Below are 27,913 nucleotides of genomic sequence, written 5' to 3'. Positions count from 1 at the left end.
ATAGCTTTCTAAAGTTATTGAAGTCAAAAAAATCAGTCACAAATGGCTGGATTAGTGCTATTTTATTTTGGCTTCACCAGTAGCAAGATCAAAAACAAACCACTGATATGGACATTGCAAGACTCCAGCTGTGTTGTAATACCGCTATCCACACGACGTCTCCCCTTCATGTGGCCCTCAGCCCCAAAACAATATATATTTAAAAAGAAAAAGAAGATATATACTGGATTTTGAAATAAAAGAAGCACCCACATTAAAGTGATTCCCTCCTTCATTATAGTCCTTAGCCCAAGTATGTATTGGTGTTATCCATTAAGGCCAGTTATCTTTACATATGCAAAAAATAAGATTCTTATTGCCTAATCTAGTCCCTCAGGAAGTGTCTGCCTTGCATTTAAGTGATAAAACAATTTCACTGACAAAACAATGGTGCCTAAAGCAATGAAAATGGACAAGATATGTTTTGTTAGGGGGTTGGGAGGAGAAAAAATTCAAAATGTCTGCTGGGGGTGTAACATCAACATGATATAAAAAAAAAAAGAAGATGTGGAGACATTTACTGAAAGAAGACAGCTATAACAGGCAGGTGTATATACAGAAAGGACTACATTAATACTGAGGAATGATTTGGATGTGTACATGAAAAGATTGGGATGATGATTTGTCAGATTGTGAAGCATAAAAAGCAGTTTTTACAGCACTGCAGGCGAGTCACTTCTTTCTAGCCCGGATCTTATCCTCCTTCAGTTCTTTTAGATCCCTCCACCTGCCAGACCAGCAGACTATGTTTGTGATAATTAGATAGCGCCTCTAGCAGGAGAGGGTGGCAGTGCACAGCAGCAGATTTTTTTGCCCACGATGTAAGCTCTGACGAGCCGCGTGCACTGATCTGTGGTCCTGAGAGATGATTCTGTGCAGCAGTTGATAGAAATGTCCTTTACTTCTTCAGGATGGCGTATTTGAAGACAGCCATGATGGCAGCACTGATTAAACCAGAGATTGGCACAGTGACAAACCAGGCCAAGAAGATATTCCTAAAGAGGCGCCAGTCTACCGCCTTCTTGGAGCGAAGCCATCCCACTGACACGACAGAGCCCACCTGTAAGCAAGGAAAATTAGTCATTTTTTAGAATTAGTTTTGAAACAGACTTGACAATTTTTGGCCCAATGCTTATAATTTAAGCAGAACTTACAACTATACGACCAACTGCTGCCAGATTTACTGAAGTGCCCAAAGCTCCTACTCACCTTACAATGTGTTGTACTTATCGGGAGACCAACATTTGAAGCAATTACAACAGTCAGGGCTGATGCCAGTTCAATACTGAAGCCACTAAAAGTAAAAAGACAATGTTGTAGTTCAATAGATGCACCATCACAAAGTCCCAGCCATTACAGTAAGGTAACATTTGTTCTGTTTAAATAAAAGAAACTTACCTGGAGGGTGTAATAGGAGTTAGATCTTTGCCCATTGTCTGAATAACCCTGCGTCCCCAAACCCACAGACCAATACAGATACCGACTCCTCCGTATAGCAGAAGCCAGATGGGAGTGGCAGCCTTCGTGGTAACATCTCCACTCTCATAAACCAGGTACAGAGCCACTAGTGGGCCAATGGCATTGCTGTAGGAGACAAAAGGGAATTATTATATAAAGCAGGACTTACAAGCAAACTCAACAGCAGGCTTAAAGCTACTATATGCAAGACAGCAGCCATGAAAAGTTATAGAAAAACTTAATTACACTGAAATTTTCTATACACTTTTAAAAAGAAGAGTTCAGTTTAAAAATAAAATTGGGTAAAAAAATAAATAAATTCTAATATAGTTGGACAAAAATGTAATCTATAAAGGCTGGAGTAAGCAGATGTCAAACATAATGACCAGAACTCTAACTAAGAGGTTAGAGAGCTGAAAGCTGACTTTAGGAAGGAAGGAGGCATATGGGACATAACTGTTCAGTTGGTTTGTGAGCAGGCAGGTCAGATTCAAAAGTAATGTCTTTATTCATGAGAAGCTGAGCTGCACGCATTATACATGTACAGATAATGAAGAAAGGAGAGTCATAAAACCAATTAATTTCTTTGCTTAGAACGCACAAGACCACCACATAACATGGGTGACACAAACTTACCTGACATCATTTCCACCATGTGCAAAGGAACCAAAGCATGCTGTGAGAATCTGCAAGAACTGGAAGAGTAGGGACACCTCTGGCTTATCTTGGTCATGGCGTTCTTCTAAAGAGGAACTGCTGCTCTTCCGGTCTGTGGCTACATCCTCAATGCTTCCTTCCTCCTGCTCCTCTGCCTCAACATCCATCTGTGGGTCTGCCACGGCATTGCAGTAACTGGTATAGCTGTCCATACGAATTCTCTTCTTTCCATCGGCTCCATGCACGGTAAACTTCTCTGCCTCATCTGGTCGTGCTTCTGCATCCCGGTTACGGAGGGAGTCCAGGGGCATGCCACATATTGCCATGGTGTAAGAGGTGTAACTATTGTTGCGCCGTAGTGGCTTGTCTCCGGAATCTCCCATGCAGTCTCCCACCTTAGCTAGGTGCAGCTTATGCAGGAGGTCTTTGTAAAGGCCTGAATCCTTGTGTACGGTGTGGTACTGGTACTGTCCGCTTGAGTTCATCTGGTTACTGACGGTCTGACTGAACTGTACATGGTTCCCATTAGGCAGCTGCACACTCCCTGAAATTGAGCAGGAAGGGAAATATACATTTAATTACACAAATACAAAGAAAGTTTCTCCATACATGAGAAGCTGGTAAAAACAAACAAAAATAGATAAGAATTAGCTTCAACTGAAGGCTACGCTAGAACCCCTGGCAGTAAAACATAATGATGTTCAAGGTCAATACAAGTCAGGCAAGCATAAATTGGTCACGTAGAACTTGCAAAAATGGCAAACATGCCAACTCACGTGGTCAGAATGTAGCAAAGGTCACTTTCTGGAAAGATATGCTTGTGGGCTCTAAATGCAATTCAATCCAAGCAACTTTAAAGAAAACTACACCCAAAAAAGAAGCCATTTCCCTTCACCGTTCTGTCTAGCTTCAGCAAAATGTACGGACACACTGCAAAATGTGAAATTATTTGTTTAAAGAAGGGAAATGACTGTTCCTCTTCTTCTGCTAAGCAAAAAAAAAAAAATATATGTAGATTTTAATGAAACTGCAGGTGCCACTGAGCTCCTAACCACGACAATAACAAAGGGTGCAAGGTTTTGAACTAAACACCTCTCCCTTCAGAAAGCTACATGCAAGGCCAAGCTAGTCAGCATTCTGTTGTTTTTAGCATGTAGATAAGTAGATAAGAAGCGGAGAAGGAGACAGGTCCAACACTTCCAGTGCAAGGGTATTATCACTTGAAAACACTGGCTAATGTATTTTTGCATAATAGTTTCCTGACAGGGGTTCTAAGCTAGAAAATGATTCTGCAACAAAAGACAAAGACTTGCCCCCATTTGTCATTTTTCTTGAAGGCATCAAAGCCTTTTAAGCTGATATTTTGGATGGCAGCAGTTTTTTGCCCATCAAGCTAGCTTAAAAATCCAGTCTAATAAGGTCCACATGGTTGTGCGCCTCTTCACGTCCCCCAATGTGACCCACTTGTGGGGCCAAAGAGGACATCAACTCAATTTAATTTACTACCAGTGTAAAAATGTTTGCAAAACAAATAACTTAGCGTGTATGGGAAGTCTTAGATCTCAAACATAAAACCCCACCTCCTGAGACAATTACATTTCTTTAGTAGATCTACTGTAGGTCTCTCATTTAGCTACACGATACGAGAATTTAAAGGGAGGCTGCAAACACCTCATAGGCACATGCTGTGAGACGTGTGGCTAGTGCTGGGCGGTATACCGGTAAAAACCGATCACCGGTGTTTTTTTTGAAACCGATATGTATTTTCTACATACCCCCATACCGGTGTGCTTGAATACTTCCGGGTGCGCACGTGACGTCAGCGCGCACGTGACGTCAGCGCGCACGTGACGTCAGCGCGCACACTCTACAAAAGCGCCATCGCATTCAGAGTCGGATACCAATGTGAGCTGTCGGGGGTGGGGGTGCCTGGCAAGTAATTATATTTTATGTGAAGGGGATGGGGGGGGTGTTATTTATGTGAAGGGGATGGGGGGGGTGTTATTTATGTGAAGGGGATGGGGGGGGTGTTATTTATGTGAAGGGGATGGGGGGGTTGTGATGGGGTGGGGTGTTATATTTATGTGAAGGGGATGGGGGGCTGTTTGGGGTGGGGTGGGGGGGGTGTGCGGATGGGGGGTGTTTGGGGGGGAGTGTGCGGATGGGGGGGTGTTTGGGGTGGGGTGGGGGGTGTGTGCGGATGGGGGGGTGTGTGCGGATGGGGGGGTGTTTGGGGTGGGGTGGGGGGGGGTGTGCGGATGGGGGGTGTTTGGGGTGGGGACGTGCGTGCGGATGGGGGGGTGGGGGGCTGCGTGCGGATGGGGGGTGTTTGGGGTGGTGGGGGGGTGTTTGGGGTGGTGGGGGGGGTGCGGGTGGCGGGTGTTTGGGGTGGTCACCTAATCATGCATGGGGAAAAAAAAATACCGTCAAATACCGTGATACCGATATAATTTTGAAAAATACCGTGATATAAATTTTTGGTCATACCGCCCAGCACTACGTGTGGCCCTTAAGTGCTCTCACTATTGGATGAAAGATTAAGGTATTAAAATGTATTAAGGAAACCACTGCTCATATGCGCCCATCTAAAAAAGAAAAAGCAGTTATATCCTTTGAGAAGGTTTGTTGTGCTGCAGCAAAGGCACTAGTCGGGCACTGCAGGTGTAGAATGGACTTACCATTCATTGGCTGGTCAATGTTTGTCTCCATGCTGTTAAGTTTCTCTTTCTCTACAGCATCATCACAATCTCCCATCTTGAAAGTTACAGTTCTCTCCTCTGTTCTGGATACAGAGACCATGTCCAGTATGGGAACCTTAACTTCTGCAACAATTCCTCCATCTACAGGTAGCTTGATATCTTCCGGGTCTGGCTTTAGAATAGGGCAGCGGAGCTCCCGATTCTTCTTGTCCATAAGGGGTGACTCAGATGGGCTTGACTTGAATTCACCTGCATTATGACCAAGATAATTACTCTTTGTAGATAATTAAACATAATCTGTGTTGCTAAAATGCTGCCACTTCCTAGTGGGGTTGGAAATATTCACCATACAGGGTACAACTGATTTACAATGTACCTCTTCAGCTCCTGTCACTGGTTAGAGTTTATTTGATTAACTTAGCCTTCTACAGACTAATTCTCTTCATAAAAATCAGTTTAATTTGGTCAGAAAACCAGACTATGAGTGTCCCTTTACTTGAGCAGCTTAGCCCTCAATTACATATGGCAATACTGATGCTTGTTCAAACTGAAAACATGTGTAGGTTTTGGAATACTTACACTCTATCTTGCGTTTCATTCTGGGGCAGACGAAGAACCAAACAACCAGGGCACATAACACTGCACAACCAACAGAGATCAGGATGATGCCCCACAGGGGAATCTTGTCAAACCCCAGCACTAAAAAGAAAAACAATCACTTATGAACCCACCCCTGAGAATAACCCAATAAAATAAATCATATTTAGCTACAAAGCATTAATAGTGAACCAACCATCACCAAATCTTTGAGAATTGCATACCTGAAAATGGTTTAAAAAAAAAAAAAAAAAAACAACCCACAAGAATATAAGTGGCTTTTGGTATTCATCTTCCATTGGAAGTCATATCCTAATTTGCCTTTCAGGCTTACTACCTCAACCTTAAGGGCCCACTTGGAAAAATGGTTGGGCTGTATAGAGAATGCCTCATTTTAGTGGGGAGGGGAAACGCTCATGTAAAGCATATGGGTTAAAAAAAAAAAAAAAAAAATGGTGTAGCGAGATGGTTTTAGTTCTGCACACCAGCTGCAATTTCTGCCCTAAAGTTTAATCCTTTCGCAAGATGTTTGTTCAGCAATAAAGTACCCAACATATATAAAAAAAATGTTTACATTTTGCACCATTACAAGCTAGGAAATGCATGGACATTTAGTATCCCAGCCAAGATGGCACAGACACAGTTAAAGCAAAAACCATAAAGGAACATTTTGTACACACTCCTTGAGCAGATAGTCAGTCATGTGACTCAGGAGTGGTGACTGGGATGGGGGTGATAAGGGGCAGAAAGGCGTTCCAATGGCAGATTTCAGATTGCAATTTACATAAACCTGACTTGCAGTCACGAGTTGTGTGCACGTGTCTATGCACGTTTGCCAAGGATTGACTTTTTTCAGATTTCATATTGTACAGTAGGCCACGTTAAAAAAAAAATCATCTCAGTACACCAAAATGTAAGTAGACAGCAGCCTATCAACCGTTACTGAAACAGCAAGAAATCCTATATAGAATACTAATAAAAGGCTAAAAACATGATAATTACTTAAAGTCCATTACATGGTCTTGCTTGTTTGAAATATAAAACATAAGCACTGCATAGTTTATAATGTTACCCAACATATTCATTGCCCGCTCTTGGATGTGCCACTATGTCCAATCTAGCCTAAACAGAACTTATCTTTCCCTTCCAGTAGGAACTGTGTGTTCTTATCCCTTCTGCTTCTCTACTGACAATATCTTTCTGTTCCAGTAAGTACACTGTTATTTGCAGAATAATCCCAGATAGTTTTTAACTTGTTCAAAAATAGCTTTGCTGCGCATTCTTTCAAGGCAATGTCAGGCCAGACCATTTGTCTCCCCTCTTAGAATTAATGCTTAGCTTTGCATTATTTCCCATAACTTGGACTGTGTGAGACTTTCTGCTCTCAGACCCATGCCTCACAAACTGGAAAAGCTTAGGTATAAGACTATACAATTGTATATTTCTAGCCCTTTAATCTTTAAATTGCTGCACAGAAAAAACAAAAAACATTTAACTACTAATGGCTAGCAATTTATTTTCAGACCCCCCTCAACTACTCATTAACACCATATATAAAAGCGACACCCCCTAACACCTATAGCTGTGCCTCACTATGAAGATTTTCATTCATCTAGATCCTAATATCCAATATCCAGCAGAAGTCTAAAGGCTTCTTCAGTTCAGAAGAGCGGTCTGATCTATACACCAGGGAAACAAAACCACTCAGTAACAGAATGGCCCAACATAGGAGGACTCACTCCTCACGACAAATCTATCTACATCTCAAGGAACGTACCACTAAGTTAAACTGAAGAAGCCACACAGTTGAGTGGTAAAATGTTTTTAAGAAAACTCAAAGTTGCTTTAGACTTATGTCTACTAGCTGCTGCAAGAATAGAAATGCTTATCTAGATCATTGCATTTGCTGCTTTACAGTGGCATAGTAGGATTCCAGAAGCAATAGAATTAGAAAATGGTCTCAACTTCATTTAGGAAGGCTCTCCTATTTGATATCAGAAGGGAACCCATGGCAGAGACTAGTAAATACTTCCTTGACCATAGCTGGGATGTAAAGCACAATAGCCTAAAATTGGAAAAATAGTCCGCATACAAAAGGAAGTTTCCGACAGGGTCCACCAAAAAGTAAGAACACAAATAGATTGCAATCCCTGAACAATTATAAGGTAAAATATCCCAATAAATCCATAAATAAAAAAAAAAAAAAAAAAATAGGCTTTGAGCAAGGTGGAACATGGTACAGAAAATGCCTTAATTAATCTTTATGTCGACATTTAAAAAAAAATATATAATAATTTTAATACTATATGGGAACTAACACACTTTAAACATATTAAGTAGATGTTGCCAACAGCGATATGTATAAAATATTAAAAAAAAAAAAAAAAAAAAAAAATTATGCTTCAAAAGTGGTTCCAGTGCAAAGCAAACTCTCAAGGAGGGTTTGAATAAAGGAGAAAAAAAATATAAAAATGGGGGGGGAGGGGATAGGCATTCAGTTCAGGCATTACCTGGTCATGTTAATGCCTAAACATGTTATGCAGTGATGTTACGGAATTAAAAAGACCGGAGTGTACATATAGTTGTGCTACAAATGACTTTCCATTGCAATGCAGACTCTCAGGAAATTATGCATATTATAACAATTAAATAAGCATACAGTTTAGCCATTACATGGACATATTTTGAAGTTGAATGCTATAAGTCCTGATGCCATGTCTATTTTCGTTGCCTAATATGTGAACACACTGCCCTTGTGCATGCAAGAAAAATCATAAAAAAAAAAAAAGTCAGTAAGGGAGGGGTTTGAAGCTGGGTCAGGCAGATAGGCTAGTTTCATGCTATTCTCAGTATGAGACACATGCACCCAGCTTGTTAAACTAATCTGCATTGGAGCAGAGCTACAATAAATTTATATCTTCTGCAGCATCTTCATAGCCAGGACTGTGCTGAAGGGAAGAAGGTGAGATTGGGGCAGTGACAAGTTAGCTGCCTTCCTGTAGGAGTTGGAAGGAAAGGGCTGAAGTGATTTAGCCAGGTTGGTTAACTAGCTAGGTTAGAACTGTCAGCGTACACTAGCCTGCAGCCTTCTGTAACGGGCACAGGCCAGCAGACTTCTAGAAGAGTTGAGTCCTGTAAAAGCAAAAAGTGGTAAAATCATAGGTTTAATGGCGTGTCCTTAAATTCAAAGCAAAGCTAAAAAGACCAACATCTTTGTAAAGAGTACTCACGTGGTGCGCCACTGTACATAATGGAGAAAAGATTAACGCCAATCGTACAAGCGTAGAAGATTGGAAGGGCTCTTAGACCATTGGGGACAGGATCAGCCTGTAAAACAATAAGAAAATGTAATAAAACCAGTTAATAGCGTCCCGTGCCGGTTAGATAAATCCTGCTAAGTTTTCAGAAATAGATTTGAAAAGTAGAAAGACAAAAATTACAAGTTATCTGAAGACTATACCAAATATGGACCTCTGAAGACAGTTTAACTACCATAAAACTAGAGTTTTTTTCTTCTTCTTTTTTTTTTTAACAAAACTGAAAATTCTGCCTCTCCTGCAAGCAGGCAAAATGGAGGGAAAAAAACCTCAAAGTCAAAAATCTATTTAATAAGTTTTAGGGTAAACCCCTACGTTTAAAAAAATAAAGCTCATAACACTTAATTGTGCAAAACAGGGATGATTTTTCATAGTAAATATGTGAAGCCAACAACAAACCCTATGAGCCATCTGTGCTTTTATAACTGGGGTGAAGCCAAACACACACACCTTAGATATGAGAAGAATTTATAGGCTCTTAGCTTTAAAACATGTTGTTCAGGAAATGTAAAAAACACAAATTAAAAACAACTATTTGAAAATGCTCCAAAACAGATAAACTTCAAACCCTTCCAATAGAAAACAAGGTCAAGGGACAGTTCACAGTCACAAAATTGTTTTCAAATACTACACCAGAAATAATTACTATGTATGCAGTTGTAAAGGTATTTTCTCAGCACCTCTAATGAAAGTAATTGTTCTCTAAACTTCTAAAACTGATGCATTTTGTAGAAGAAAGAAAATGCAGCTAACACTTAACTAAGGTTCTAGAGGCATGCTCATCTGGGACTGAACCTGCTGCTGCCAAATAATGCAAGAAGCTAGTGTATCAAAAGTTTATGTATGTAAAAGTTTAGAGAGTTGGTATCAGAACCTGCTGTGGTGCTGGCTAGGGTGCCTAACGACTCCCCCCCCCCCCATTATTCTAACTTAAACCCTCTGTTAAAATGATATTAAAAATCAGAATTAAAGAAATCAGTCTGTCAACCATTTCCATGACTAATATGGAAATGCTGTAGCTGAAAAATCAAGAAAAGGGTCATTATTCTCTGTGCAGCACACTGCAGGAAACAAAGTGTTGCTAAAATCTGCTAACCTAAATCTAGCTGCAAGAACAGACTAATGAACAGATTAGAAAAGTCAAGGTTTATTAGTCTTTAGAGAACATAATCCTATTCCAGCATCACATAAAGCTGCTTGAGCACACAGTTTAGTTAAGAGGCAGTACGTGAAGATATGACATTGTTTTATGTGACATACTGCTTATACTGCCATGTATTGCTAGGGAATGAAAAGGTATTTGCAGTACAGGTATCAGACCTCTTATCCAGAAAGTTCCAAATTACAGAAAGGCCATCTCCCATAGACTCCATTTTAATCAAATAATTCACCTTTTTAAAAATGATTTCCCTTTTCTCTGTAGTAATAAAACAGGACCTTGTACTTGATCCCAACTAAGATATAATTAATCCTTGTTGGTGCTAAAACAATCCTATTGGGTTTAATTACTGTTAATAATTTTATTAGCAGACTTAAGGTAGGAGATTTTACGAATTACAGAAAGACCCCTTATCCAGAAAACCCCAGGTCCCGAGCATTCTGGATAACAGGTCCCATACCTGTACATTAAAAATGCAGCCTTTCCAATCTCTACCCCCATTCTATTTAGTCTCAGGAAAATGAAAAAAGTAAAAGGTATTTAGCATTTGCAGTTACAATGTTATATATATATATATATATATATGCAACATACAAGTTTAACGTGTTGATTAAATGTTGCAGTTGAGGCAACTTGGTATAAGATAAAAGCGGGATATAGAATGTACGAAGGAGATTTAATTGCCAGTCAGTAACCTTACCTTGCGAAGGATGAACATTCTAACAAAGTAGAACAGGAGGGCAGACATGATGCCAGAGAGAAGGGGAGAGATAAACCAGGACAGAACTATAATGGGAGACAGAAGGGCAAAAACTCATTAAATACTTGCCGATTGTGGTATAAACAGACTGTACCGTTATTCATATATTTAAAGTAGGGAATGCATTTAAATCTTTGTTCTATTACTTTCCACCTAAACAGTCATTAAAGTGTTTGTTCACACTTAAATTTAACTTTTACTATGGTACAGATAGCTGAATTCTAAGACAAATAAGCAACTTTTTTTTTTCGTACAGTTGGGCAATTTTTCAGTTAATGCTTGTTAATGTGCAACTCTCAGAATTTTATTTTAATCTGGTTTCTAGGAAGTTGATTACCCTAGCAACATGTGGGCGGTTACATTCTTTGAAGATATACTGTCAAAATAAACACCTACCGATTCTAAGAAGTTCATACCACTGAATGGCTTGTTGTCCTTTGGCTACAAGAGAGAAGCCAATAGTTGCTCCAACAATGCAATGGGTACCAGAGATGGGGAGTTTCAAGAATGAAGCCGCAAGCTGCCACACAGCAGACCCTGTAATGGAATATTACAAAAATGTTACTGCAACATGCATAAGCACATTACTAAAGGCTATGGCGCCTTGTTGTCCATCATGTACATCTCAAGGTACTATAGCAACATAACTTACCAAACATTGCACTGATGGAACCAGCCATTAGCAGCTCTTGAGTAGTGTTGTACGTATTTACGTCAATCAGTCCCTTGCGGATGGTCTCACTCACTTTAGCCCCAAGCAGGACTGAGCCGACGGTCTCAAAGATGGATGCCAATATACAGGCCTGCCGTAAGGTGACAACACCAGAGCCCACTGCTGTTCCAAAGGAATTTGCTACATCATTGGCACCAACAGAGAATGCTAGCACAAAAGCTATTACAAAACCCAACACAAGCATCCAAAGGAACGGTTCCATGATTTTCACATTTTCGATGCCAAGGGCACTGGTGACTTCACTGAAAGCTGTTGTTGATTCCATGTTTAGTTTTGGCTCAAGATAAATTGAATATCAACAAAAATAAAATATTTACTATGTAAACAAAAAGTGAGGTATGAAAATAATTCAATAAATTACTATAAAATTAAATATGCAATAAACGGAAAAAAAAAAAAAAAAAAAAATAGGGCCGAGAGTCTCGGTCTAAAGTCTTTGCTATTTGCTGAGTATCAGAGTCTGTTTTCTAGAGTTCCTTTGACTCAGGCAGGTTAGACACAAGCAAATTTCCATGATGAATAACTCAGATGAAGGACAGATTTCTCATTCTGTAAAAAAAGAAAAAAAAAATCATTAGTGAGGGCATAAAAAATAGACTGCTACTGCCAGACAGTAAAAGCAGCAGGTCAAAGTGTCCTTATCTGCCTGCCCCCAACTCTTAAGGTGGCCACAAACACACCAATAATTTGTACATTAATCAGTGCATGTATGTTAGGAGATGGGGTGACCCATATCATATCAGTCGCCTTACTGATCGGGTGCCTTTGAAGCTGCCCGAACATCATAACATTTATGGTGAATCCTCAGAGGTAAAAAAAAATTGCTTTTTTTTTTTTTTATACCCACATATGTTGCAATTCAGCTCTTAGTGTTAGTAGAGTGGACAAACAAGCATACCTACGACCAATGGTTGCTGTTAAGATTGTAATTGTAGCGTGTGTCTATATTTATACAGATGTATGCAAATGTGGCAGCAGCAGGCAGACCAATGATTCAGAAACCCTGAAGCAAATAAAGTCTGGTCCACAAGGTCTCCTATACATCCATATGGAAACGGACAGCTGTCAAGCAGCATTTCAAGTGTTTTGTGCCTGAGCAAAGTGACTCAATATGCCTCATTAGAATACTCTGCAGTCAGCATAAGAGCTATAACATTTTATTTATTATAAAGAAACATATTTTTTTATGTGGCAGCTGCACTTGATGTCAAAATGCATCCTATGAAGGTACCACCTATTTATCCTACAGTTGCGGATATAATTCAGTCCCACGCCAATAGCCCAAGCCGGTCAGGAGCACTGGAAGATGCAGCCAAACAACTGGCCTCTTGCCGTCAGTGCATAAAAATATAGAATATTTGAATACAGTAGATGTAAGTGGGAAAGGCCAAACTGCCTGCCTCAGAAGCATTCTCTACAGAACATATAAATACAGGTATGGAATCGGTTTTGCAGAAACCAGTTATCCAGAAAGCTCAAAATTACAGGAAGGCCATCTCCCACAGACTCCCAATTTAATCAAATAATTCACATTTTTAAAAAGGGATTGCCTTTTTCTCTGTAAAAAACAAACAAAAAAACCAAAAAAAAACCAGTACCTTGTACCTGATCTTAACCAAGATAGAATTGTTTTGCCTTCAATATGGATTATATTGGGTTTGTTTATTGTTTAATTGAATTTTCAGTAGACGTAAGGTATTTAGGTCCAAATTACAGAAAGACCCCTTATCCAGAAAACCCCAGGTCCTGAGCATTTTGGATAACAGGTCCCATACCTGTACTCTGCAGGTGTCTATGTACTATACCTCAGACAATGCAAGAAAACAAACAAACCCATTTAATATATGCACATAGGGGCGGGGCACCACTGATAATGGGGAAATTATTTTTTTTTTTAAAAAGTGCAGTCACAGTCCCTTTCAGTTTAGAACTTGGGGGGGGGGGGGTACAAAAAAAAAAAAAAAAGGGTCAGAAGAAAAGCAAGACAGACTGCAAAGTGTAATCCCATAATCCTATCAAGAAGTTTTTCCCTCCATCTAGATAAATTCCTCCAGTTGCCATGTGATTAAGAGCATAGCACATATCAGTGTGTAATTACAGGGGGCCCTACAGAGATTAGTTAGGAAGGGGGGGGGGGGGGTTATGGAGAGAGTAATATTGACCCAAGGGGGCCTGGAATCTGATCACGTGTTCCCATTCGCTGTGAGTCTGCCTGATAGCAAGCTCCCCGGGGCAAGCACTGAAGGCAATACTGACAGAAAGCGATGAGGCTGCTGAGTGGAAGGATATTAGCTATAGGGAATGAGCCCCGGGGCAAGCACTGAAGGCAATACTGACAGAAAGCGATGAGGCTGCTGAGTGGAAGGATATTAGCTATAGGGAATGAGCCCCGGGGCAAGCACTGAAGGCAATACTGACAGAAAGCGATGAGGCTGCTGAGTGGAAGGATATTAGCTATAGGGAATGAGCCCCGGGGCAAGCACTGAAGGCAATACTGACAGAAAGCGATGAGGCTGCTGAGTGGAAGGATATTAGCTATAGGGAATGAGCCCCGGGGCAAGCACTATACGGCAGGCAGTTGGCAGAGCGATTCCAGTAACTGGTGCCAGTAGCCGGGGCCCATTCTCACATTACAGAGGCCCATTCGGACTTCCCTCCAAAAGCCCCACGCACAGTGCCCGCTCCCCCGCTTCTCCCATTCAGACAGGGCACAGAGCCCGCCATACAGTCAGCCCCAGCCCGTCACAGGAGTATTGCACAACTTGCACGGCACAGAATATTAGGCGGCGCATGAAAGCATTTCCCTCATAGCACTCCCCTAGCCGGCCGTCTCTCCATCACTAAAATCACCAATGTTACTGACAGAACGGACGCAATGAGGACACGCCTGGGGGTGCCCGTTCCTTACCGTACGCCAAAGACACTTCCCGGGAATCCGGTGTTGGCAGCGCTTCCCGCTCCCGTCAGCACAAAGAGGCGCTCAGTGAAACTGGGGAGGAAGCGAATCGGGCGCCAAATTCAGCTCTGTTCAAACAAACCAGTAGACACCGCCCCCCCCCCTCCGCCTATCTCTAGGGGACACACAGCGGGGTGGGCAATGTCACCTCAGTGGGGGAGGAGCCCCCGCCAAATTGGGTTTCACCGGCTGTCATCTCGGTGCTGCACTCAACTGAGAACTCTGCGTTTGGCGCCGAAAGCTTTGTGATCTGTAAGCAGCCGGCTAGAGTAGAAATATCCCTAGTTCTTACTGACTGAACTACAGCTCCCGGCATGCACTGCCACAGCTAGATGTACCCCGCAGAAACAAAGTGCCCAGTCACTGTTCTCTTATGGTTTTACTTTGCATTTAATTCCCCTGGCACCAAATAAAGCTTCTTCCCAGAACGGGAAACACTGTTACACGGCAACACACAACTGCTTTGTAAATTTTGTGATCAATGGGCTTCATTTTGAAGCATCTTTAGAAAGTGAGCCAATTTTTACAATCACAGCCAGAGAATACATTAAGATATTGACCCTTGAAACCAAAAACAAAAATCCCCAATAAGAATTTTAGCAGTGTGGTACATGTGTGCCATTGCCCTTGGGCTACATAAAACGTACAGGTATTGGACCCATTATCTGGAAACATGTTATCCAGAAAGCTTCAAATTGAGGAATTCCAACCCCCATAGACAATTTAAGCAAATAATTGTAATTTTTAAGTGCTTTCCTTTCCTCTTCCAAAATAAAACAGCTTGTAATTGCTGCAAACTAAGCTGCATGATCCATATTAGTGACAAAACAATCCTATAGGGTTCATTTAATGTTAAAATGTTTTTTTTTTTTTTTTTAGGAGATTATATGGTATGGCGATCCAAATTACAGAAATATACCTTTTTACAAAAACCCCAGGTCCCAAGCATTCTGGATAATAGATCCTAAACCTGTATCTAGAATTGTCCCCATTGACTTGCCCCTGAATCACTTGCAGCAACAGTTTCCTTTCTGACCCCATTCTGCCATTCCTAATGACCACCACCAATTAGGGTGAACATAAAAAGGCACAAAAACAAAAGCGCACACAGAAAACAAAAAAGACAATGCAGCGAGTTGTGTCTGTGTAACAACTAGTTCTGTGGGCAAGTAACCAAGGAGATTTTCCAACACACAGGCAAGCTTTTCTAAGCTACTTAGAGCTTGTTATTACAGTGAGCTGCTGCCTCTTAGTTTTGACACCCAATAGAAAAAAAACACACAGAATATGGTGTTTAACCCTTTATGTGACACCCACCAACGTACCATCATGCTGATTTGCACATTCTATGGATCTGGGTGTCACTTTCTTTCATGCCATACAGCGTGTCTACAGCTTCTTGGTGGGGAAGGCCATTAGAAAGGCCCCATAAGCAGTCAACTCCATCTGGGTTCACTTGATGGTTGAACTTAATGGATTCTGGTCTTTTTTTCAACCCTATGTAACTATGTAGAGGGGTAAAATCAGCAGCTTTTACTCACCAGTGTATGGCCACCCTTAGGCTGAGGGCACACAGGGCAGACACTACATTTGCTGTAAGGGCTGAGTTGGCATACAAGATATACAACAACAGGCACTGCTGTACATAAGCGCATTCACAGATCATCAACTGACTACAACTCCCAGAATGCAAGGCAACCACGGCACTCATTTTATTAACACTCCCCCCCCCCCCCCCCAGCTGCCATTCTAAATTAATCTGAAAAATATTTGTTTTATTTTCTGCGGTTGGCTGTTAGGAAACCTGGCAAGACGCACATGAGCACCAGGCAAGCTTAGCCACGGCCCAGTCTGACTCATTCATTCAAGGTGACGACACTTCCCCCCTATTGCTAAAGCCCTCCCCCAGCATCCTTTGCACAAAGACAGCCGGCTCAGTCTGGATGTGCCCATAACCTCCCCCTTCCTCTCTAGTCGCCAGATAAGTAGGTGCCTCTCCCAAGGGCAAGGTCACATGACAGTGAAACAAAGAGGAACTAGGGGTAGGGGTGAAGGAGAGCCTTAGAATAAGATTGTACTCTCTCTACATTCCATCTATGCATCACTGATGTCAGGAACCCCTTAGAGACAAATCCTCCCGCTGCACTGCAGATGCCAGGCAGACAGAGATAACAGGCTGGCAAATACAGCTTTCAGGATAGGAAATTACAAAACAAAAAACTGTAGTACCGTGTTAGCCAGTGTCAAAAATAATAATAAAAAAAATAACAAAACACAAATACAAGAGTATTGTAGAAATGATACCTATATTGGCTAACAATAAAAATACATTGCAAGCTTTCGGAGCTCTAAGGCCCCTTCATCAGGATAGGAAAGAGTCACTGCTAAAATGCAACTGATGCTTTCAATTCAAAGTTAATAGAAAGTTGTGCTGATCGTCTGAAATAACTTTGCATGGGATTCATTAGCAGCACTGTAGGCAAAGCCTGGTGGTGCCCGTTGTGCCCATACCTACGTTACACACATTTCCCAATCAAAAAGCACACACTGCAAAAAGAGAAATTACGGAATCCACTATGTACTGTAGGGACAAGATAGGGTCACCCTGCCCACACACAGTCCGATTTCCTCATTTTAAACCATGCTAAGTTAAAGTGTAACTTATATGCGAGTTGTGTGAAGGTTATAAATGCATCACGTTGATAAAATAGTGCCATTTATTTATAGGAGTCACAGGTTATACACGGTTTCATCTCTGCAATAGTAATCAATCACAATCCATTTCTGAGATGCTTGATTTAGAATCACAATTCATCCCAATGACATAGAGGTCATGCTGTAACACTGTCTTCTGCATTCCTGTACAGCCAGGGCCACACCAATACACCAATAAGGGTGTTTCAGCAATGTGGGACACAGGCAGGGGCTGTTAGGCCCCATTAGACCCAATTTTAAACCCCGGACCCACAGGTCCATCAAGACGTATCAGAGTCTTGCTCAAGCCCAATTGCATAAAGCTGTCCGTACACGTAAGACCCACTTTTTTTGCCCAGGTTGACAAACAAGATATTTCTTGATTTGGCCACCCAGGGTGGGAAGTCTGCTCTGAACATCTGTCTCTCAAGCCAACAAATGGTCACATAGGGACTGTGCAAAGCTCTTACCTTAATGAAAACACTCAAGACTAGATAAGATTATACAACATCAAAAGCCATGGATACCCTCATACAGGGTGGCAATGCTAAAATTAACTTGGCAATATTTTGAACATTTTAGTATTTGTGGAAATACCAGGCAAGGTCACACACAAGATCCGATCACTTTTCCTCAAGCGAATATTGACCAAAACTCATAAGGTCTCAAAAGCCACTATGGACCACTAACCAATTAAGACATTCCTGCTTAGGCAACCAGCACAATGATTTCTTATTGGCTACCAAGCTTTTACCAACCAGAGCAGCCCATGCCTTCCCCTACGTCACTGATCTCCACATGTACTGGGCCAATTTTTGTCTCAGGCATTGTGTTCAAGGGACATACTATATTAAAATGAAAGATGTTTTGCAATGAAGTCTAAGGAGCCATTCAGCAGACCAAGGCCATAAAAAACCCTTTGGAGGGCCACATCTGACCCACGAGCCTCCAGTTGGTCATCTCTGCCCTGTATATTAGGCAATACCAGAGATAAATTTGACAACCATTAACTTAAAAATGTTAGAAATCTGATAAGGGACAAGGTACAGATCTGCAGATGGATCTAGGACATAAATGCTGTCCAACAGAAGGAGCCATCAGCTCGATGCAACCCCCATAAAGGGTCCTTATTAAAACTCTGTATGGAATAATGTCATTAATCAAGCCCATGAACATGAGGTATATTAAGTAAGTGGCCCACTGAACAGCCAGAACAAATCTAGTCAATATTGGGGCATGTTACCAAGCAAAAAACTCCCTGGATACTCATGCTGCCCCCTTTCCCCCCCCATGCCTCTACTAGTGATTACAATATAGATTGTAAGCTCTACGGGGCAGGGACCTCCATCCTCTTGTGTCTTTGACTCTTAACTTATTGCAACTGTATCTTGTATTTATTTGTGCTTATTGTAATACTTTGTATTTATCTATTTTAATACCCCTGTTTATATTAATGTATTCTACTGTACAGCGCTGCGTACATAAGTAGCGCTTTATAAATAAAGTTATACATACATACTAGTGTTAAAATGACAAAGAAGAGGTCCTACTGGCAGCATGACAAACACTAAGCACAGCTGAAAATCCTGGAGTTTTAAATAGAGCTGTAGCAATGCAAGCTCCTGTAAGCAACAGAAACTTTCCCAGCAAGTGACTACCAGTTGCCAGCCCAAGAAGATACATGCCATGGCAGTTTCTAGCTGCCATGAGTAAGGTTCCTTTAAATTCAATAATTTGAAGCAGTATGAAAATCTTGAGGACCCAAGAATACATGTGGGTGCATTGTTTTAACATTCCCCCATACCAGTAACCCAGTCCCCCTATTTTGGCATTTGCTCATTAGAAGACAGAGGGTAGACGGACGCACATTAGTCTAAAGGCAGGATGAGGGGTTGGAGCACGTGTTCAGCTCAGAGGCCGGAGATTACGCTGCACAGCTGCTGGTGTGCCCTGCAAGTCAAGCCTGAACTGGATATGCTGACTGCACACAGAACACATTATCCTCAGCATTTCTTTGGTTTCTTTCACACTGGAAACTTTGCAAGCCCAAACAGAAGGCACATACATAGGAAACAGTGTATGTGCTCTGGCCTGTGAATACACACTTCATATTTAACTGTTCTTAAAAGGAAAGGGAGAGCCTCCTTTTCAAAACTGTAAATCAGAAATAAATGTGGTAGGCCACACACAGACCAGGTAGGGTCATATAGTTATTCCGATAGAACACAATATAGTTTAATGTCTTAGATAGTTGTATGGGAGGCCAAATTCACTTTCCTGGTGACTCAAATCAGAGCTCAGTCTTTCCTGTAAAAAAGCACTGCCCTGCCTTGTACTGTTAGTACAGGAATTTACACAATCCGAGGATGAGTCAAGCCTGCAAGTGAGTAATCTAACAAGGGAATGTGACTAGCAAGAGTGGTCTAGTAATATTCTCTGGTTATAATAGCTGCTCTTCACTAGAAAAATTAAGAATATGACCCTCCAGCTCTTACTTAACACTATGGGGCAGATTTATCAAAATGTGAGATTAGAGCGTACTTATCATTTGGTGAAAGTAAGAGTTCACTCATTGATAAATACGCTTCTAAAAACCCCATAGGAATGTATAGAACATGGGTGAGTTTTTACGTATTAAGCTCTAAACTCACATTTTGATAAATTTGCCCCTATATGTGGAGTCCAGGGTCGACAGAAGCTGTAGTTTAAATATGGAAAAAATGGCATGGATAAGCTTACTATGCAGGTTACATTTAACACAGGACAAAAAGGGAGATTATTACCCAGACAGCAAACCACCACCTAAATATACATATATATATGGTAGGATATTTAAAACTAATATAAGTTACATGTTGTTCACTGCATATTGTAAAAAATACAGTAAGCATACACACAGGATTGTCATGGTCCAACTGAACCTTATAGATATATAGATATATATATATATATATATATATATATATATATATATATAATGTTAAGCAGGCTGTATGCTGGAAAAATGTTTCTGGTCCTAAAGTTGCAGCACTGGGGCTGGAGGGGCATGGAGGGGTTCCCCAAATTAGGAGGGACCTTAAACTACAACAGTAATGCCAAAACTCCCAATTACCCAGCACTTGTTTAACTATAACTCTCTGTGATATCCCTATCATGGGATTAGTGGGCATGGGGAGACTGGGGGCCCACAGATTGAATATAGCTAATGTAAACACAGCAAACTGAATATTTTTACACCATGAAATTTGTTAATTATATGAATCTCCTCTAACCCCTTGAGGGCCCCAGGCCATAAGCTAAACCGTGCCAACTCTCCCCAGGGCACACACAGGGGCCCATGGCATTCCCTTGCCTGGAAACAGACAGGGTCACGTAGAGATCAGAGCATTCCCATAGGTTCTTATATGGAGCCGGGACATAAAAGTGATGGGTTTGCGGTCCCTGGTAAGTGGCAAAAGGGCATGTGAGCAATCAGGGCCGCCCATGGGAATGACAGGACAGCCCGCCTGTAACATGCCTCAAAATGCCCCTAAACCAAATGCAATTGCCGGTACGTACCACAAAGTGCCAGCTGCTGCCAAGTGAAAGAGCCGTGTGAGTAAAGCCGGTTGCTGCCACTTCACGCCGCCATTCTGACAATGCCAACCTCGTGCGCACTTATATGGAAAGAAGGGGCGGGGCCAGTAACCACGCCCACCGGCCTCACCACCCTTCCATTCATTCATTAACCCTGCATCCTGCTACATGGGCACTCGCTCCGGAAAGGGAGATGCGCTCGGTCAGCACAGCAGCCCAATTCGCTGTGACTTTTGACACGCAGGGCTGTTTGAGGGCTGCTGTCAGTAGGGGGGTAGTTTAATGGGGGGCGCAATGCAGGAAGGGGGGGGTCTGGGGCGCTTAGTTGGTGGGGGAAGCACGACAGGCCAGGCCCCTCGTTCTGGAAGCTGATTGGCTGCTGATAGGGAGGGGACAGAGGATGCAAAAGGGGGGGTGAGGGAGGTGACGTCAAATAGAAGGGAAGAAGCGGGGAGGCCCTGGTGACGTAGTAGGTGGAAGGTCTGATAGCAAGAGAATAGGGTGGAAGTGGGATTACTTGAGTAACAAAGGAGGGGGGCCGCCATAAGTGCGTGTGCATGTTGCTTTGGGACGTGAAACCTGCAGCTGCTGTTCAACCACCACCCCCCAAAATAACCCAGAATTATCAATAAGGAATAGAGATTTGGGGTTCCAGTACTGAAATTCTAATGTAGGGTGGAGGAAGGGGAGCGGTAAACATGGTAGGCTACCAGATAACTTGAAAATTCAGGGATATGTGTAAAAAATCCAGATGAACTGATGGCAGTTTATATTAAATGCCATCAGTGCAGCCCTACAACCTGAATTTTTTAGACATGTTTTCAAGTGATCTGCTCACTCTAAATTATGGAAGATCTAACATGGCACCCTTCGGTTGGTGACCAGCTAACATCTCTGCCTGTTTGATGTTTGGAGCAGTAGTTCAGCCAAAGGGTCTTGGGACAGAAATCTGTGATATGCTAAAATAGGCAACAACTGTTAAACATTCTTAGATGGTAGGGTTGGGGGCATGGCAGATACCATCACTGCTTTAACCAAAAACTGACCCTGAAAGGCAAGCGACCTTGGGGCTTATACAGAAGATATGGCCCTGCTTAGGCCAGCCCAATAAAAGCTATCGACTCAGCTACAGGCCAGTTTATGGCACATAGATGGCGCATTTTTTGACAGTGTGCCGCCTGATATTTTAAAGAAAAATAGTCGCATCTATTGGACAAGGTAGAGAATCCTGTTGAAAGAGGGCTGTACCAGCATATTTTCACGGTTCTCTTGGGTCCTGCAGTATGACACTATCACTGTATTTTTATTTACCTAGCACATGGATGGCCAAATCAGGCAAAGAACCACTTGTTTCAGGATCTTGCTGATTTAGCTGTGCATGCCAAGTTTTAGAGGTTATCAAACTGGGAGTAGAGAGGTAATTGGGGTAGTTAGAGAATGAGGAGTAAGGAATAGATTGTTGGCAAGCCAGTAATGTTTCAGCTTACGCTTGCTGCTGTGACTTGTTTAACAGAACGGCAATCACTTCAAGTAAAGCAAGTACGGTAGGCCAGGGTTACACAAGCTGAAACTCATTTGCTATCAATACTTTCATTAGCATTGTTTACAGTAGTGATTGCACAGTAAATTAAAGTTTTTGTGATTATAAAGGCTCCTAGGGTTGGCAGTGCAGAAATATAACTTTCATTTACAAGAATTTCAAATATAGGTTACTGTATATGTAATGATGTATTAGAAATGTCTGCATCAATAAAAAAAAATTCATGCATTCAGGAAGGATACCTGTAATGTAATGCACAATTGCCGTCAGGTACAGTGCCGTTAGGGGCAGAATTAGGAATGCTTTGATCATATTCAAATCCTCCTCCATTCACCTGACTATAACAATTCGCATATTCACATTTTATTTTATAGAATGGCACATTCTGTTGGGAGCTTTAGAATCACATGACTTTTATGATTCGGTTGGATTGAACTTGAAACTGGATCCTGGAAAAACTGCTGGGATTTAACTGCATCCCAAACCCAATGCTAGACTGCATGCAACATATGACAAAATATATGCTCACAATTAGGCCTCGTCTATACAGACGTTTAATTAAATTAAAATAAAAGAGATTTCTCTTTGTTGTGGATTCAAAATGAATGTAATCAGGGCTGGGAAAACATTATACTTTATAGTGTGTAATAGTATAAATGAGCAGTGCAATGCGCATCCTGCTTTCTAAGTGTGTGTACACATTTCTAGGAATCTGCAAAAAATGTTTTTTTTTTTTATAGTGGATAAAAAAAAAAATCTAGTTTGTCCTATGTGTAAAGTAGGCTTAGAGCAGGCCTGGAATTAGGGGTAGGCAGAAGATACAAGTCCCTAGGGTGCTAGGCACGTTCCTTTGCCCACCACTAGTCTGGGCCATTGTTCCCCACTGTCCTTTGTCAGTGCTGCTCTAGTGTTCGCTAAACAATCCGGAACAGCACCTCTTGTATTTTCAATTAAAATGCCTTTATTGCAAATTTTAGGGGCATACAGCAACATTTCAGGCCATGTGTGGCCTTTTATCAAGCTTGATAAAAGGCCACACATGGCCTGAAACATTGCTTTATGCCCGAAAAATTTGTAATAAAGGCATTTTAATTGAAAATGCAAGAGTTCCAATACTCTTCAATATCCAACTTATCAGCCCAAACAAACAGATGCTGTCAGACAGCCAGAACAATCAGAACAGTAGGAAGTGGGGCTCCTCTTCACTTACTCATCTGCCAATCCACTGGCCAATGTGGTGCATCAGCAGATGACCAACAAACCTAACAATATCCAAGGTACAAAGATATTGGCAAAAATCTTTAAACCTCTCCTTTAAAAAGGAAGGTCTTCTTTACTCTTAGACCAAAAGGCCTGCAATGGCAATGGTCTTTAGACCCATCCTTGCTGGGAAGCTAAAAAAGGGTCCATTAGCCCCCAGCCAGAAGGCCTTCAGATGCTTTCAGACTCTCATTGCTTTAGAGCTAACTCTTACCCCTTGGATCTGTCAAAGTTTCACTCCCAAAAGGGAGGCAAAGGCATGGTGGAATGAGCCAAAACACCACATTACCCATTTTAATTGTCAGGCTGGAGCCCGTATGGGTGCAAAGTACCCACGTATCTGTGAAAAATAAACAAAAACAAAGTGAAGTTGACATGCAAAATAGGTAAATAAATAGGTTTAAAGTAATAGGTGTCACTTAAGCCTATCACAGAAGGGCAGACATGGTCACTCCCCAGCCTTGAGAATATGCAGTCTTGTTGGTGACCCTGGCAGACATAACTAAAGGCTTTAGTGCAGTGTTTTAATTGTGTTCATTGTGTCTAAAGCCCATTAATTCAAGATAACAAAGGTGTGCTTAGATTAGACTCTGATGAAATTTAAAAAAAAGTCTCAAAGCATAATAAGAATGAAAATACTAGCCGCTAATTGGCTACTTAACAAACAGTGGGATTTAAACACAAGATACAAAGGGAACATGATCCTAATCTCAGCATTACTGGCCTGGAATCCTGTTAAAAAATGTCACTGCTCAAGATGAATAATACAACAGCCCTTACTTTGGTTTACATGGACATACATATTTGTCCTCAAATTCAGAAAGACAGATTGTTCTAAACTATGGATTATCACTTCAAAAGAACATTCGTCTTGGGATGTATTAAAAAATTATTTTTATTTCAGTACAACAAAAATGCCATCTTCAGCCAAGGAATGAATGAATCCCAAATAGAATCCATTTGGGACAAATGCAATATATAACATTTACATATACAGGCATGTCACCAGAACTGATTTACAATTACAACTGTATATTGTTAGGAGACAGTAGGGAAAAGGGCCCTGCTTGCAAGAGCTTACAAGTCCTTATTAACAAGAGCTTATCAAAGTGACAGACATAACTGCTGATAGCCCAACTAGCGTTTTTGAATGGGGGCTTTTAGGGTGAAGACACACTGAGCTGCTAGTAACTGCTACTTTTTCATGGCTACTAAACGCCAGAAAATACTCTGCCATAGGCAATACTGAGAACTGCCTCTGCCAAAACAAGCGTAGATCAGCATTGTCTATATTAGTAGTTGTGACAAGTAGCTGCTACTAGTAGCTCTGTGTGTCTTTATCATTTAAGCCAGGGATCTCCAATCTTATACCTGTGAGCCACATTCAAATGTTGTTGGGGAGCAACACAAGAGAAATTAAAAAATGGACATCTACTTTGAGGCCACTTGGAGCAACCTCCAAGGGGTTGTTGAGCAACATGTTGCTCACAAACCACTGGTTGGGGATCACTGCTTTAAGCACTCACTTATTCCCATGGAAAGCAGTGTCAATATGCAATTGTTGCCCATCAGTTTAATGGGCCAATGTGAAACATTTATATCTATTTCTATATTGCAAAACTTATTGTTACACTGGCCATATACGAGCAGATCTAAGCTGAAACTCCACAAGCGTTTGTCATCAGATTTTGCGGAAACACATTTAATCTGTTCCTCCATGCAACAGCATGACATTTTGTAGGAACCTACAAAATCTGATCTCCATAGGCTGTAATTTAATGCCGAATCAAATAATGTTGGATGGAGTGTTTTGTTCCTGTGTCCACACGCAACAGTGAATGTATTTCAATGCAAAAGGAAAAGTTGCCTGGATGCAACAATATCGTGCCCTAAACTGCCGATTCGGGACCTTAAGACTGATTCAGTAGCTTATTTGCCTGTGTGCTTCCCGCTGTAGCACTTAGGGAGGGAGTAAATAATCCACATTGGTTAATATTTAAATATTTTTTTTAGCAGGCTTAAGATGTGGAGATCCAAATTATGGCAAGACCCTTTATCTGGAAAGCCCCAGCTTCCAAGCATTCTGGATAATACAGTAGATCCTATACCTATATTAAGTACACAGCAACAAGCCTATCACATGATGGAAACAATCACTCCATGTGGTGGTTGCTAATCTAATCCATTCTGAGGGAATTTTTTTTTTAATATGACTTATTAATACAGCTAATGGAAAAGAAACCACATTGTATATGTTTTTCTGTCATGGTGCTGTTATAGATGAACTAGGAAATCAAAAACATGAGTAATTTCTTTTTAAAAATATGTAAAGGACACAGAAGTGTGTTTCTTGTAAAATCCTGATCTTTCCCACTGTCCAAAATAGCTTTTAGGACCTTTTAATAAGCAATGTGCTGTTAACTTTCCAGTATCTGTCATCCTGCCTTACACCGGGGGCGGGGGGGGGGGGGGGGGTCAGGATATTGGGATGAACAAATACCCCACGTTTGGCTGTGTTTCAGCCTTTGGATCCAGATAGAAAGGATGCTCTGGCTAATAATTACTGCTTAGTGTTACACAGTACTTGCCCAGTGAAACATTTCACCTCCGGGCTTGTTTGTTTGTTTCTGGCTGTCTTGGTGAGCTCAGCAGGTAACTAGTCGTGTCGTCTGTATCGTAGGCCAGCCGAACAGAGATATAAGCTGGCCACACGCGTGGCGATTTTCAATGTCGCACAAAAGATCGTTCCAACCCTCCACTGACGTTCAGGGCTGAAACGTCAGATATGGAGGTATTTCAGCCCTGAATATAGGTTTTGCTCGGGCACCTTCAATGGCGCCCAATCAAAATCTTTTAACCCGCTTTCTGCGATATCGGACGCCTCACAGAGTTGCCAGGGCCGGATTTCTATCCGGTGCGCCCTGAGGCCGCCCCTGTGGGAGTCCCCCGTGCGCATGCGCGAACGCTCCCCCCCAGTGCGCATGCGCAAACGCGGCCCTCCCAGTGCGCATGCGCTACGCGCCAGCTCCCCATTGCACATGCGCGAACGCTCCTTTTAACTCCCATACGGAGCAGTGGGGAGAGGTCCCGACTGCTCCGTATGGGAGCAAAATTTAAAAATGTTCTTGCGGCGGGGCGGCATGCCGCCCCTAAACTTCTGCCGCCCTAGGCCCGGGCCTTTGTGGCCTCTCCACAAATCCGGGCCTGAGAGTTGCCATACACTCACTGCATATCGTACAAAACGAACTATAGGCAGAAGGACTTCCAAATCTTATAGTTATGTTGAAGGATGCATAGGGTAAAATGTGAAAGATTACTTTAAGACTAAACTGTTGTTTTTTTAACCCTTTATGTGCCAGGCAGCATGAATCTTACAGTGCTGGCACCCATGTACTTTTTGTGGGTTTTTTTGGGTTTACTTTTCATCTGTGCCCTTCCTTGTTTTACTGGACCAGCAAAGATCAAAAAGGAGGTGTCACGGGAAGGTTTCAATTCATTTTTCCCTGGAGAAACTCTGATCTCCCCCACCTCCAGATTTCTTAAAGGGATACTGTCATGCTTTGTATGGTATACTTTTTATTTCTAAATTACACTGTTTACATAGCAAATAATTCAGGCAGCCATCTCAGTGCATTGTGCCTGAGCTTTCAGAAGGAGCCAGCGCTACACATTAGAACTGCTTTCAGGTAACCTGTAGTTTCTCCTCCCATGTAACTGGAGGAGTCCCAAGCCGGACTTGGATTTCTTACTATTGAGTGCTATTCTGATATCTACTGGGAGCTGCTATCTTGCTCCCATCCCATTGTTGTGCTGATAAGCTAGGGGGGAGGGGGGGTGATATCATTCCAACTTGCAGCACAGCAGTAAAGTGTGACTGAAGTTTATCAGAGCACAGGTCACATGGCTTTGGCACCCTGGGAAATAAAGAATATGGCTAGCCCCATGTGACAATTCAAAATTGAATATAAAAAAAATTCTGTTTGTGATTTTGAAAAACAGATTTGACAGCAGGATTCTGCTGAAGTATTCCTTTAAATGACAAACCGCCAAACTATTTAATTGTGTATGTATTTCCAGGTAAGAGAAGTATTTCAGACACAGTTTTCTTCACCAGATATAACAAATGCCGCTCCTAGATTTGAGGAGACCCTGTGGGATCCCAGGAGCAAGCTGTACCCAAGATGTAATAAATCTCTAATTGGCAGAATTACAGATGCTAGATACCCCAAATGTCAACACCCAGAAGCCACATTCTACCACATGGAAGTTTGAAAGAACATCTGGCATTCTCTGGGGCTTGTATGCAAAATGTGTCTACTAGGGGTAGTAGTAAATATTCAATAAAGAAAAATGTTTTTAAAAAATTCCATATTACACTAAATCATGCCAAAAATCCTATTTGAAAGCTGGAAAGAGGCAGACAAAATGGGCAAATAATTAAAAAATTATAAAAATGGAGACCAGTTGA

General features: G+C 41.7%; 1 protein-coding gene across 2 annotated transcripts; it reads right to left on the bottom strand.

The window, feature by feature from the left end:
* Nucleotides 1–43: 43 nt before the first annotated feature.
* Nucleotides 44–20,737, bottom strand: slc20a1 (solute carrier family 20 member 1). 2 transcript variants are annotated; one of them, XM_012959125.3, is made up of 11 exons: nt 20,628–20,737; nt 11,339–11,968; nt 11,083–11,223; nt 10,627–10,712; nt 8,681–8,777; nt 5,433–5,552; nt 4,833–5,102; nt 2,134–2,698; nt 1,438–1,623; nt 1,249–1,333; nt 44–1,099 (listed from the first exon to the last, which is right to left on the bottom strand). In XM_012959125.3, exons 2-11 carry the CDS (start codon nt 11,682–11,684, stop codon nt 938–940), a joined length of 2,058 nt encoding a protein of 685 aa, XP_012814579.1. In that variant the 5' UTR covers nt 11,685–11,968; nt 20,628–20,737; the 3' UTR covers nt 44–937.
* Between the last annotated feature and the right edge of the window lie 7,176 nt (nt 20,738–27,913).

This window comes from Xenopus tropicalis, chromosome 3, assembly GCF_000004195.4.
Source record: "Xenopus tropicalis strain Nigerian chromosome 3, UCB_Xtro_10.0, whole genome shotgun sequence".
NCBI classification, from domain to species: Eukaryota; Metazoa; Chordata; class Amphibia; order Anura; family Pipidae; genus Xenopus; species Xenopus tropicalis.
The sequence above is the reverse complement of the archived record's forward strand: the minus strand, read 5'-3'. Positions and strand labels throughout refer to the sequence as shown.

Bases quoted from the DNA above. Each gene is read 5' to 3' on its own strand.
- slc20a1 (XM_012959125.3), bottom strand. From the start codon at position 11,684: ATGGAATCAACAACAGCTTTCAGTGAAGTCACCAGTGCCCTTGGCATC. The intron at 10,713-11,082 runs GTAGGTGTTTAT...CTCCCATTATAG, and splicing joins GTATGAACTTCTTAGAATCG to TTCTGTCCTGGTTTATCTCT. The intron at 1,624-2,133 runs GTAAGTTTGTGT...TGTCTCCTACAG, and splicing joins CATGGTGGAAATGATGTCAG to CAATGCCATTGGCCCACTAG.